This window comes from Telmatherina bonti (genome assembly GCF_933228915.1).
Source record: "Telmatherina bonti genome assembly, chromosome: 20".
NCBI classification, from domain to species: Eukaryota; Metazoa; Chordata; class Actinopteri; order Atheriniformes; family Telmatherinidae; genus Telmatherina; species Telmatherina bonti.
In genome coordinates, this window is record NC_136618.1 from 20460017 (window position 1) to 20474101 (window position 14085).

A 14085-nucleotide genomic window follows, 5' to 3' on the forward strand; every position below is an offset into this window, starting at 1 on the left:
CCTAAAAACTTTGTTTCCTGCACCCTTTGAATTTCCATCCCACCAATTTTTATAGATATTTTGTAGATATATCTATATTTTTTCTGCACCATGGTGCAGACAAAAGCAGTCTCCCTTTAGGCAGGATCTAATGTGGTGAACTGCTCTCTTGACCTCTGTCTCCTTTATGTCCTGTCTTCTTCCCTTCTCCACCCCACTGCCTGTTGAACAGTACATCCATTCAGCAGGATTGATCCACAGTGAGTGCCTTCTCTTTTGCCTTCTTGTCACTTTGACAAGCATTTTGTTGTGTCTTGTTTTGGGCTACACTACTATTCTGTTGTGTTAAAACAGTGTATTATCATCTTAAAACTCTCAAAGCTGAAAAAAAAAAAAAAGGATTGTATTGGCATGTTTTTGTATTTTTGTGCACTAGGAACTCAACGCAGCTTGAACTCTCACTTGTGAGACTTTTTTAAAAACTGACATTTTTTCCAATTTAGATGCAACTCCTGACAAGGTTCCTGCGATGGACTGGCGAGCTGTCCAGGGTGTACCCTGCCTGTCGCCCAAAGCCGGCTGGGATAGGCTCCAGCTTCCCCGCGACCCTGAATTGGAATAAGCGGTTCGGAAAATGAATGAATGAATGAATGAATGACAAGGCTGGATCATGGTTGTTTAGTATGTCTTGTGAAAAGAAGATTAAATGACAAGAAAGTCCAAAGCTACGAGAAGATGCCAGTTTGGGGGCCGTAGTAGCTGTTACCCAGGCCACATCAACAGAGGTAGCAGGTTCTAAGGATTATCACATTGTAGATACTAACAAACAAATGCATACGAATAATTCAGGAAGCATTTTCTTAACTTTCTTACTGCTCTTTACCTTTTTGAAATGGAACTTCATCAGAAAAGTGTTTCCCTCCTAGGAGCTTCAGCCAAGTATTGTTGCAGTGAATGAAGATTGTGAGTCAAGGGTACGACTAGCTTCCAGTTTATAGCTACAGATTTTTCATTCGATGCTCCATCACATCAAATTCAAAACATCAATTTGGCCTCACAGATCCTTGACTTTGGATTAGCAAGACAGATGATGAGATGACTGGGTATGTGGCAACTCGCTGGTACCGAGCGCCGGAAATCATGCTGAACTGGATGCACTACAATCAGAATGGTGAGGTGCCATCAAACTGCAAACATTTAAAAGGCAAACTCATTAAATGTCAATTGATTAAAGTGTCGCTGTTTCTGTTCCAGTTGACATTTGGTCTGTGGGCTGTATTATGGGAGAGCTGCTGAAAGGAAAAGTCCTTTTTCCTGGCACTGACTGTATCCTTTACTATCATGGCAGGAGTCCACTGTAATTTGTAGTTCTTTTCCACTAATAGGGATCATAACATTAGCGCTATAGAGTGCTCCATGGTCACAGGGCTCTTGTGGATTTGCATTGCAATCCAAGACTTCCTGAAATGAGAGGAGCTGCACAACACATAGAAACCTTGGATGAATAGAAGGAATCACATAAGGTGGAATTATCTAGAATGTTTCTTGCTGTGTCCACACATTCAGCTAAAACTGATCTGAATCAAGTTGATCGTTTTCAGTAAATCATGATGGCCTTTAATGCCATCATTGCTAAGATATTGATCAGCTGAAGAAAATAATGGAGGTGGTTGGGACTCCAACGCCAGACAATATAATGACACACCAGTTATAATTTTTTTTTTGTATGGACAAGACAAGCTACCTGCAATGCTGTTCCTCTCCTGTTTGTAGAATAGTAAACACCGACTGTGCTATTAATTAGTTAGTAATTTTTGCCCTATGCAGCAGGGCGACTGTGCTGCAGGTCTGTGTTTACAACATGACCTCGCTTCTCATACAGTTTCTGCTGATGACTGATTGTTAATGATCTGTTCACTTTAGCAGCCCTCCACCAGGTTTCCATGCTTCTTTGCTGCGACTTTTACAGCCCACATACCTGTTTACAGTTATTGAGATTGCAGAAATTTCATTAACTTTTAGAAACGGCTCCCAGAGAGTACGTAAATAATGCTGGATAACGATCTGTTATACAACTTGTAGCTCCATCCAAGCCAGTACTGGTCAAGCACCCCAGGCAGTCACATGATGCAGCCATGTTTGGCTGCTTATGGCAACTGAGGATCTCATTAGACAGCTTTCATGTGAGACATGTTTTTGGTATTCATAATTCTTGATTATAAGAAAGAAAACTAACCATTAGAGACACCAATGTCATTGCCCCAGCCCAGTTCTTTACCTTGTGTTTTTTGTATGATTCAGGGCTAAATAATTACAGCATACTGACTTCGTTGACATAAATATTTGTATAAGAAGCAGGATCTTGTTGCAGATTATGATTTAATCTATTGACTTCCTCACTGATGTGTCATTGGTCTTGCAGCAGAGTTTTAGTTCGACAAAACTTTTGCTGAGGTAGAAATAATCTAGTTGTGTTTAACCACAGCATGCAGAGCCAACAGACCACAAGTTTCAGCATAATCCAGTGAAAATGGGCATCCTCACCAAGTTCAATAATTTATCTTGCAATACTTTCTCTTTCTCCATAGTTTCATCAGACATGTTCTGGTAGCTTTTGTACTGAAGCTCAAAGACACAGTGTTGCATAATATACATGTTATGTATTGTTTATCAAAATATCCATTAGACGCTGATGTCCTAAACCACATATAAGGTTAAGTTTACCTAAATGGCTTTCTATTGTTGTGTAGAAATGCATTTAATCCTTTAAATTAGCTGAAGCACAAAATATGTGCAATAGTAGTGTACATTTTAGCCTGGTGGGCCTTTTATCAGCTGTGATACAAAGACTACAGCAATGTGACAAGACTAGAGAGTTGAATAGACCTGTAACTGATGCTGAAACTCATTCGAGGTTTGACCATGTAAATGTAAAAAGTAAAGTTAGTTAGCAGTCAACCTGCTAGATGATTGAAATAAGCATGATAGCATATGGGGCAGTCTTGTGAAGTTTAACACAATAAGATTATTTCTGCCTCAGTGGAACGTCAGCATTCCCAAAACAATAATTTACCCTTTAGAAATGGTTTCAGGGTCACAAGAAAAGAAAGGCACTCTTAGCTGTGTAGCATTTGGAAATGACTCAGCTGATTTTCTGGGGGAAAAAAATGTGCAAGTTTTGGATGGAGAATAAACCCCATCATGTTCTGTGTTTTCCATGTTATCAGTTCTTAACTTTGCTACAGCATGTTGTTAAGCAAACATGGTCTTGCATGTACAGGTTCTGGATATTCTTCATGAAGGAGCTTTCAATCTGTGGTAAAAGTAATGCTAAGACCATTTGCTGTTCTATTATGACACTGTGCTCATGAACTAAACAAGGTTATAATTGATCAAACATTAGCTTGTTATGGAGTGTGTGTGAAGTGTTGCATAGTATAGCCTTTAATTTGGAAGTTACAGTTCCAGTTCCACCCCATGTCTGCTGGGGTCCATACCTCAGCTTGTTGAAGGAAAAAGTGACACAGCACTTTTGTCTGTTTGGTTTGCCTCAAACTGCTACAATATACAAGCAAGAAAGTGCTTCAGAAGGACAATGTTATTATGACCTTATATAAACTCACAAAATCACAGAAACAAAATGACATTTTTTTAATGTTAAAAGTAAAACAGAAAACAAATTAGATGTATTGATAACATCTTGTAAATTTATCAAATATAATCAAATAAATAAATAAATAAAATAAATAAATCAAATATAAAAAACACACACATCCTTCAATTTGTGCTATTTAACTGCATGGACAAAAGAAACCTCCATTCAACTAAATTATAAAACCAAATTAAGGCCCTATCTTAAATGCATTGTGGAGAAGAACCACTGCAGTTAGACACACATCTTGTAATTTACCACAAAAATCATCTAATTCATCTAATTAATACAAATGTAGAGTCTCAAAAACTATTTACAAAAACAGTCACGTGTAAACATAAGATAACAAAACATAATGAAAACAACTGGTACTGAGTTGCACTGGTGCATCACTGTGGTGGTTGGTATTCAAAGGCGGTGTGATAAGAGTCATGTTCAGAGGCGGTGTGGTAAGAGTCAGACCCGGTGCTGGTGGCGTGCATCTGGATCTCCTCCGGGCAAACGACCACGTCATTTTCAAACAGGCTTATTGAAAAAAAAGAGGACAGTATAGTTAGGATGATCCAAGACAAGCTGTTAAAAAAGAAGCATGTTTCATTTCTCAATTACAAATGAACATGTACGTATAAGTATCCTTAATCTGGGTGTCAGAACATTGATATCAGATTAACATCACCTTAATCTGACTATAAATCTTATATTTGAAAGCTAAAAATGCCACAAATATAATTAATTTAGCATTTCCTCTTAGTACATTGTTATAGCTCAGAGAGAATGTAATTGTTTGAGAAAATACAAAAATGGCTAAAATGTTCCTCAAAAAAACAAACTAATAAATAAATAATCCAACAGCAGCCATTCATAGGTTCTGAAATAAGCTGAAATCGTGTGAAGCTTTACTTTGGTATTCTTAGCTCCGGATTCTGCAACTCCCTTTCTGACAAGTGGTGAATGAGCGACACACCGATGCAGTCTCCTTGGACATTAACAACCGTGTTGCAGCGGTCTCTGATGGAAAAACAAACATTATATCCTGTTATACTGAACTTTGGTTCAACTTCCCAAAATTAGACAAATAAAATTTGCCAATCACCAATAACATACAAGCAGAAGAAGAGGAACAAGATAAAGACACATTTCTTTCTCTAATGTGATGTTTCACATATTTACAATAAACAATATCACAATAAATAATTCCCCTTTGTATATGATAAGGTCCTTTGTTTTAGCTAGGTGACAGCTCTACTCTACCAAACCTAACAATTACTATAAAGACAACTAAATGGCAATAAGCAGAACCTCACTATGGTACCTGAAACCAAACAAAAAAGAAAACAAATTATAACTGGTGTGTCATTATATTGTGTTATCATTTGAAAAAGATATAAACATAAGTACACATACTTATTGGGCAGTAGACTTAACACCCCTTTAAATGTTTTTGGCTATTAATTAAAATGTCTGTTATATTGATGAGAAGGACATGAGACAGTATTTTGTTGGATGAATGAATTTGTTATTTGTAGCATGGTCGAGACGGCAACACAGTGGTTCTAACACATCTGCTGATAAGCCGGTGCATTTTATACAGAAAAATGTTTAAATCAATGTGCTTATTGTTATTTAAAACGTGATCCAGATGGTGACAAAGCAGTTAAAACTAACGTTAAAAACTAAAACTAAAATTACAATGGCCTGAAAACCAAAAATGCACCACTGGTTCTTAAACTTCTATCAGCATCAGTCCAAAATGAAATCTCAACAACAGATATACATCTCCTTTTAGTTTATATTTTTACCTTTGGTACCATGAATTTGCAAGTGTCTCAAATCACATTTTGTCTCAGAATTAAAAAAAATCTTTGTATGCTGGCTGGGAGGGACTTTGTTTTGGATTATTTGCATTATTTTGAAATACACCAAATAATTGAATCTTAAAACGTGTAATTTCATAAACAGTGAGTGACTACATGCATAGGAATCTGCCTTGTTATTAATCCGTATAACTTGTTTTAGTAAAAGAACTACTGCATTTAAAGTTGTTTTATTTGTCCATCCCCGGAATTCCACACAGTAAGGTTTATTAGGAAGACTGAGTGAGCAATAAATATTAATAAAACTTCACAGTTTCATATATTTCTTGATTTTTGCAAGATTGCTATCATCTTAGAAATCTTTGATATAAAAAACATGTAATTTGCCTGTTCATTTAAGCTCAATAACTACCCCCAAAAATTCATTCTGTTACTCTTTCAATTTCATCATGATGTATTTTTTATTTAATTTCCTCTTTAATTTCATTTCCAAAAACCTTTTTTTTTTTTTTTTATTGAGTGATAATTTATTTATAATAAACCAGGATCTGAAGACTACTAACTCTCTCAATAGACATCAAAAGTTCTTGTAAATTACCTCCAGAACTGTACATGTTTGTATAATCTGCAAATATAATAAAGTTAAACAGATATGTAACATTACAAATATCATTAATAGAAAGCAAGAAAGGTTTTGGACCGATTACAGAACCCGAGTGTACACCACGAGTTGATTAGCATATCAATGCAGTTAATGTCTGTTGAGGTTTTATTTTTAAATTTTGAGTCCATTTCTATTACATCTTTCTCATTATTCCCTCAAAAGAAGATGGAATTTTTACTATCCTTGATCGTATAAGTAAACTTCTTTAAATTAAATTACGCCGCAAACAAGTGGAATAATCTGCCAGTGGAGATTAAACTTTCACCAAATGTAGAAACTTTTAAATCCAGGTTAAAAACATTTCTTTTCTCATGCGCCTATGCATGACATCTGCACAGTAACTTTTACTTAATTCTGCTTTTAATTATTTTAATATAATTTATGATTTTATTATAATTTTGTTATTTGTATTTTCTTTTATGCTTTTTTCTGTAATGCTTTTAATGTTTCATGTAAAGCACTTTGAATTGTCTTGTACATGAAAGGTGCTTTACAAAGAAACTTGCCTTACCTAAATTATTATCACATGTTGGAATTCTTTTGGCCAAATTGTGATTAACACCTACAAAATAATTGTTGAACTCTTCAGCAATATCTTGTCTATTGTTCACTGTGTCACCAGACTTGTTTAAATAGGAATCTCTTTTGTTGTTCTTTTTCTGCATAAAATCCCTGATAAAGGTCCAAGTCTTTTTTAAATCATGCATTATAGTGCTCCTTATTCTGCCTTCTCATAGCAGAAGTCAAAATATTGTTATACTGCTTATATAATTTTTCACTTTCATTTGTAAATATTTCTGGGATTTTTTGACAATTTTTTCTTTAAGCTAGCCTTTTGTAGACTCTTGGCCATCCAAGGTTCCCCTTTATATTTTTCCTCAGTCTGACTTTATCTAACAGGGCAATGCTACTTCTATGGCTTGGTGAATGTGAACAAAAATGCATCAAAAGCCAAATTCACATCCTCCACCAATCCATCTTCCCAAGTACAGTTTGCAAGATCCACTTTTAAAATACAGGAAGATGGTCAGTAATATCATTTAAGAAGTCATTCATTCGTTTTAGAGAAGGCTTCTTCATGCCCTTTGGTGGAGGTTGCCTCACATTGAAACTGTGCAGCAAAAATGTCTTGAATCTTTGAGTTGTGTCCAGTGAAGCTAAACAGATCAATACTGATGAGTATTATTAGTTTTAAAGAAATGTTTGATCCATCTTTTTATATTGCAATTTCCACCTCCAATTTCCTATTTCTGAGCAGCAGTGCAACTGTTATAAAGCAGCAATTTGTGTTGTTAAATGCTGCAAAAACTCCAGTAAGATCTTGAGCAATTCAGGCACATACATGTTGATACAATGCAACTAAGTGATTTTCAAACAAAGCTTCATAAATTGTTGCTCTAACTGAAGAATATGATCCTTTTTAGGTGAAGGTGAATTGGCAAATGTTTACAAGGAAGTACTCTATTCGGATAAACTCTCAAAAATCTATAGACAACTTACAGGATCCACTCCACAACCACCAGAAGCGATGCATCCTTCGCTGGAAGACCGGCCGCTGACAGAACAAGGAGGGTAGTCACAGCTCCAGTAGCGGGGACTCCTGCAGCTCCCAAGCTGGAGATGGCCAACACTAAACTACAAATCAAGCACACACACACACTCTATAAATGATTATTTTGAGACGATCTTAACTGAATTCTTTACCATTTCCTCTATATGAACCAATCAAATGAACACCTATAAGAGAACAGCAAGTGACTTACCAGATTGTAAGTATCTGTCCAATCTCCAGGTGAATCTAGTTCAGCTGAGCGATGAAAATGACAGCAACCATTTCGTAAAGAGAGGTTCCGTTCATGTTGATGTTTGTGACGATGGGTAACATGAAACGGGTGATCCTCTTGTCAATCCTCATGTTGTTCTCACAACATTGGAAGGTGTGTGGCAGGGTGGCAGAGCTTTGACAGACAACACATCCTTCCTTAGTGCAGCATGTACACAAGCAAAGTGTAACTCAATTTCTCTGCAAGAACTGCACAGATAAGCTGTGTCCATGAACGCATGAACTCTGTCATACTGTCCTACCTAGATGAGATGAACAATGCCGTTAGTAGAGCTGGAGTAACCGCTCTGATGACTGTGAAGGTGTTACATCTCACACACACAAAATAAAGCAGAGGTAGGACGACAAATCCGTGTTTTGCAAGCCTGAAGAAAATATTTTAAAAAACCAAAACATAATACCTGTTTTTTGCCAGTTTGCAAAGCTTAAAAAGATTTTGCTTCATGATGAAAGGTTTTCTTCTGATAGTCCAGCTTCCACAGTACACAAAAAGCTTGTTAGATAAACAAATGATTGTAATTGGTGCCAACATGTGAGCATGTATGAGTTCTTGTCTTGCAACTTTAACCAGAGTGCATATGTACATATTTCCTGCTGCAAGTGCACCAGCAGTTCATTTTGGCAGTGCTGGTAAAAAAATTCCTGAGCAAAACCACTGCTGCAAAGTGTCCCAGTTTCCTGATGGATTCCCAGTCATTGACCTCCAGTACATGGCTTGCAATCATGAACGTCAATCCAACTGGAAGGTAGCTGAAATAGAAATGACGTGCATAAAGAGTTTATTAAAACTCATGCAACAGCTTAGAAGGTGTCTGCCCCAGACACCCCAGATGTTAACTCTTTTTGTCAACTATTTGAGTAAAAAAGAGTTACCAAATAAAATCTTCTGCATTTCTAAACTTTCACAATGTGGAGTAAAAGTTGTTTTTTTTTTTTTTTTTTTTTTTTTTTTTTTTAAGAACATCTTCATCTTAGTTCAGTATTAAGGAGACTATGGATTTTGTTGCCTGGTTCAAGGCAGTAAGTTCACTAAGGTTTTCCCTGGTTTTCCTGTCTTTGGAAGCAAGATGCCAGCGATGAGAGCCCAAACAATCATGCCCAGAATGTTGGATCCTGGAACATAACTGTCCACCAGCTTTATTTCCATTTTGTCCTGGAACGAGATTGCGAACAGTGACTGTCGGATAACAACATTTCTTCTGGGTTTTCACCACACTTCCACACTTCACAAATAATATTAGCAAAGTTGATACAGAGAGGAAGAGACTATATTTACCTCTGTCATCCTGGGAATTTCTTCATCTCCTGGTGCTGGAACATACCTGATCTCAGCCTTAAACTACAACAAAAACCAATGTTCACTTCACAACATATGGAGGAGCGAAAAAATGAGCTGTAGACCTGAATCAGAAGCATACCTGTCTGAAGCACGCCATAATCAGGTTGCTGGGAACCAGGTTTCTATGTACAGGAAAGAAAAGTCACACTGATCAACAAAGCTGTGCCCTAATAACCGGGCTGAAAAGGAAATTATAGCTCAAGTACAGGGAGAATTCCCTCTAAACAACTTACCTTATAAGATCCCTGAAGATCATCGCAGAGGAGAAGAATTCCTCATCTTCATCAGCGTAGGCAGCTCCTGGTTTCATCAACAGCACCAGGATCAGTCCTACAACAAACAGTTTAAAACTGAATGCATGAAGCAAACAGCAAACTATACACGATTGATAGCTGCCTTAATAACGTGCCTATTTACAAGTTTTGTGATAAAACAAAGTCTTACCAACAGCCACGGCCAGGAGAGTGGATACCATTACGTACAAAAGTGTTCGTACTGCAATCTTTCTGGAGGCTTCCACACTTGTAACACCTGATGAAATCAGACCACAACCCAAGTGATTACATGTAACCCAAAGGCTAATAGTTTAACCACTGATAGCTTTTCAATCAGTGTGAGACAGAAGGATTTGCTGGTTCCCATAACAACAATCAAAAATGGAGATGATATAAGTGGAGAAGCTAATTACAACAAACAAAAATTTAGCTTACAACAAAACAATAAGGCAATAAAGATAAAAGATGTTACTTGGAGAAATAAGTTTCATTGAGGAAGCAAATTCTCTGGAATAACATAAGCAGGGTGTTTTTTCATCCTTAATGCTGTGTGAACAGCATGAGTCCCCTCATAGTAACTAATATTAGATAATGTAAAAACCTTTCTGCAGATTTTATGTTAAAATGATACTAAATCAGTCTGCTAATGATGTAACTGCTATTTTTGTGTAACTTATGCAACAAGTTGGCTGTAAGCATCATTCTGTGAACAGGACCACAGCGACACAGCTTTGGAGCTCTTACACACATTGTGATGAGAAGACTTACAAGTAGAAAAACTGGGATCAGGTAAACTCAACACTGGTTTAAACCTCACAAAATTCTGTTTTTATAACAATGATAATTTAATGAAACAACGTGAGAAGTACCTGTGATCACACTTGTCACAACAAAAGGAATGCAAATCATTTGCAGCATGTTCATCAACAGATCAGCCGGAAAGTTGATGTACTGAAGTTGGCTTTCGGACAAAGGCAGGTAGTACTTGAGAATCATCCCCAGACCAAAACCTGCAGGACAGAACAGACACATTTTAAACTGATCCGAAAGATGTTGAGATAACTTAATTTTAAATCAACTTGAGGTGAGTTTGAAGCCATAACCTGACCGTATGTTTTGTTTTGTTTTTTTCATAGCCAAAACTATTTATTTTTATTTAAAATTTTAAAAGAGATGAGAACAAGACTTGTGTGGAAACGTGGTGATAACTAGAATTTAAAATCAATTTATACCAGCCTTATAGTATCAGTCTTTGAAAAATTACAACTCTGTGTACAGACAAAAAGTAAGTCCTGGAATAACTTCAATAATGTTTTTCGTTCTGGATATCTCATTTCTCATTGTTTAACACATTCAGAACTCCATTATGACACTCATAGCTGTATTTTTTTTCAACGTACAACACAGACACCAAAACATTTCAGCGCTTTACTGCAACCTTTTTCATAATCTCGGCTCTGATTGTTTCTAAAATGCAAACAGAACAACAACACTCACATTAAATCAACGAGTATTTTCAGCTGCAAGGTGCAAATTTACACACATTAACATCAAATCTTATTCTCATTTTAACACCTTGAAAATCCTTGTCAGTTATGCTTGTTAACAGAAACATTTATGTTTTTAAAGGTTAAGTCTTAGCATTAGTCTAATGTTTTGGTACCAACATCATTAGCAGATTTAGATACAGTTTATGAATTGAGTATAAAATTATATCTCATCCAGGACGACAGCCAACAGGCGGAAAGCCTGAAATTTGTTCCTCACAAGTACTCCCCAGCACCAGTTCCTGCTGACTGGACAGCAGCCGCCAGCGGTGGCGGCCTCGTTATTCTCCATGTCCGACATTGCTGGCTAATATATAGAAATTCCTGATTATCCGTCGTCAGTAATAGTTTGATTAAACAACCGAGGAAACTGTCAATAAACCAATCCTTGATCAATAGACTAAAATAAGTCGTTGCTTTAGCTGTCTTGTCACTTCAACCGTACGAATTCTGATTCAAATCTCTATTTATATCATGCGACCTTTTAAAGATAAACATGAGTCTCCTTAGCAACATCCGCGTCATACAAACACCATGGTCAGCGAGAGTTCTGATGACAACTGGCATGCATTATTTACTACGTTAAATCACTAATATCACTCCGCCACGGGCGTCACCATGGCAGTGTAATTACACAGCTGGGCGACTGGCTACAATGTCGACTTTGCAGAGATTTGTTTTACGAATGAAGTCTGAGTTGTCTTAGTTATATTAGTGTTTTAGAGAAATAAATACACTGCTAAAAAAAAATTAAGGGAACACTTAAACAACACAATGTTACTCCAAGTCCACCACACTTCTGTGAAATCGAGCCGTCCACATTGGAAGCAACACTGAATGACAATCAATTTGACATGCTGTTGTGCAAATAGAATAGAAAACAGGTGGAAATTATAGGCAATTGGCAAGACACACCCAATAAAAGAGTGGTTCTGTAAGTGGTGACCACAGACCACTTCTCAGGTTCATTGATTAGTTCAAAATTATGATAACAAATAGATGGTTGAGGGGTGGAAAAAAACATGTAAACATTTCATCAGCTGTTAATGAGGAACTAATGTGCCTCTCTGAAAAAGCCAATTATCCAATAACCTTCACTGAACTGCTGCTTTCACTACTTCACTGGAGTTTTTTTTTTCTCTTTTTAATCAAAGAGATACTGATGTAATGAATGTGATATTCTATAAACTCAACTTTGAGCAACTGTCGTATTCAAGATTCTCAATTGTCATCCAACACGTTTGACATGAGGAAAAAAAATATCAATGTGATCACTAGTGAATCATAGTTAAAAAGGCAAACGTAAACAATGCAATCAATAAAATGACATACATGTGTAAGTAGATGAGAAACTGTAAATGTTGTAACCATGAGAGATTACTTGGGTCTTTGTGAAGACTGTTGAAGTCCAGTCACTCACCCTGGTTGCTCCTGTGGAGGTTTCCCTTCTTTGTATATATTCTTTAACTGGTTGTGTTTTTCATTATAACTTATTGGTACTTTTATATTTTAACTTTTTTTTTTTTATTATCTGTCTTTTTAGTGCTCTCCTGCTGCACTGAGCTCCCGCTTTCTGCATGGTAATTGTGTATAATTTTAGACTGGACTGGATTTTAATGTTTTTTGTTTTTTTTATTTATTTTTTTATTTTTATTGCCTCCTTTTTTGGTGGGCTTCTTTACCAGTCTAAGATTAATTCTTGTAATAACTTCAGGAAGCAGCCTGATACTGTTTTGTTTGTAATGCACAGGAGACAATAAATGTTTTCCTCCATCCACTGGTCCTGTCTTGCTTAGCTTGCTGAAGTGCTCTGCCCAGGGGTGTCTTTACGGGGGAAGCTTAAGGGTGCTACAGCCCCACCATTCCCTTTTTTCTGTGTTACACATGTCAATGCATCGATAACATAAAGAAATGTAAATATTGTTAATCCTTGTTTAGTCTTTTAATTTAGTTTGGCGTTTCCTTTTCTGTTTCCTTTTATTGCATCTTAATCATTAAATTTCTTTCCGTACATCTTAGTCTAATCAGCTTAAACAAAGTTTAGATTTTTTTTTACTTTGTGTCTTTTGTTGTTTTATTTTTTATACATTTCTAATGCATTTTGGACGGCAGAATTCTGGCTATATGTCTTCATGTAGGTGCACACTGTTTTATATATGTACAGCACATTGGTTCTTGTGTGTTCCAGTAATGTGCAACATACATAAAGTGGATTAGATTGGATTATAAAGGATTTTATGCATTTTTTACTGTGGTATTTTATTTTTCTTAAATTGTCAAAATGAAGCCAAAACTGTCAGTGTATGTGGATTACTCCAGAGACACATCCAGGTGTCCGCATCCCTCAAATGCATCTTGTGTAGCAGAACCCTGCAGGGCCCGCAGGCCATTTCTGCCTCCCTCATACTCAGCATGGCCAACCAAGCTGTTAACCAAAAAGATAAAAGAAAGAAGTGAAGTCATTACAGTGGAAACCTCTGTAGCTCTGAGATAAACTCTGCTGAGGAGCTCACTCACAGTCCGTTACTCTTCTTCCGATTATGGAGCAAAAAAATGAGTGAAAAACAATTACTTTTGAACCTCAACTCATTTAAAGATTTTTCCTCTCTGCCGAAGTATGAATAATGTCCTGTAATGAATCAAGCTGCAAACTGGAAAAATGGGAAACATAATTTTCCGAGTGAATGTAGCTGCACATTTTGTGCGTTGACTCTGGGAAACTGCCTCGGCAGACAGCTGGGTGGGTGATTCACTGAAAGTGTTTTGGGAGGCTGCAGGCTCTGAAACTGACACCATATTGAATTTAAAAATGATACTCATACAGTAGGGCTAGATTTGCTTGCAGTTTATAGACGCTTACATTCATGTGAAAAGATGAACAGATTCACATGTACGCTTATAAATTCTCATTGTAGATCACTGTAATGGTTATCTCACCAGAGAGCAGGATCCAATAAAGAGGCCATTCCTTT

General features: G+C 36.7%; 2 protein-coding genes across 4 annotated transcripts; both read right to left on the reverse strand.

Annotated features, from left to right (window-relative positions):
* Nucleotides 1-3629: 3629 nt before the first annotated feature.
* LOC306770939 (excitatory amino acid transporter 3-like) lies at nt 3630-8024 on the reverse strand (the record flags this gene model as incomplete). The annotated part of the gene is made up of 5 exons (XM_079259959.1): nt 3630-4156; nt 4532-4639; nt 7610-7744; nt 7814-7821; nt 7941-8024. The coding sequence occupies 5 exons, from the start codon at nt 8022-8024 to the stop codon at nt 4021-4023; spliced, it is 471 nt and encodes a 156-aa protein (XP_079116085.1). The 3' UTR covers nt 3630-4020.
* A 10-nt stretch (nt 8025-8034) lies between these two features.
* Nucleotides 8035-11562, reverse strand: LOC306771159 (excitatory amino acid transporter 3-like). 3 transcript variants are annotated; one of them, XR_013771756.1, is made up of 7 exons: nt 10436-11562; nt 9736-9822; nt 9525-9621; nt 9371-9413; nt 9229-9291; nt 8354-9105; nt 8035-8194 (listed from the first exon to the last, which is right to left on the reverse strand). XR_013771756.1 is itself a non-coding variant. In XM_079260254.1 (7 exons), the coding sequence occupies exons 2-7, from the start codon at nt 10560-10562 to the stop codon at nt 8965-8967; spliced, it is 558 nt and encodes a 185-aa protein (XP_079116380.1). In that variant the 5' UTR covers nt 10563-10576; nt 11334-11562; the 3' UTR covers nt 8035-8964. The 3 variants fall into 3 exon arrangements, 2 of the variants coding, with proteins under 2 accessions (XP_079116380.1, XP_079116379.1); XM_079260254.1 differs by having other exon boundaries at nt 8035-9105; nt 10436-10576; nt 11334-11562; XM_079260253.1 differs by having other exon boundaries at nt 8035-9105.
* Nucleotides 11563-14085: the final 2523 nt, after the last annotated feature.

What these genes read in the sequence shown, in the direction of transcription:
- LOC306771159 (XM_079260253.1), bottom strand. Translation starts at nt 10,598, where the DNA reads ATGTGTCTGTTCTGTCCTGCAGGTTTTGGTCTGGGGATGATTCTCAAG. An exon ending in TGTGACAAGTGTGATCACAG is followed by an intron (nt 9,823 to 10,435) that starts GTACTTCTCACG and finishes TGATTTCATCAG; the next exon opens with GTGTTACAAGTGTGGAAGCC. An exon ending in AAATTCCCAGGATGACAGAG is followed by an intron (nt 9,106 to 9,228) that starts GTAAATATAGTC and finishes ATCTCGTTCCAG; the next exon opens with GACAAAATGGAAATAAAGCT.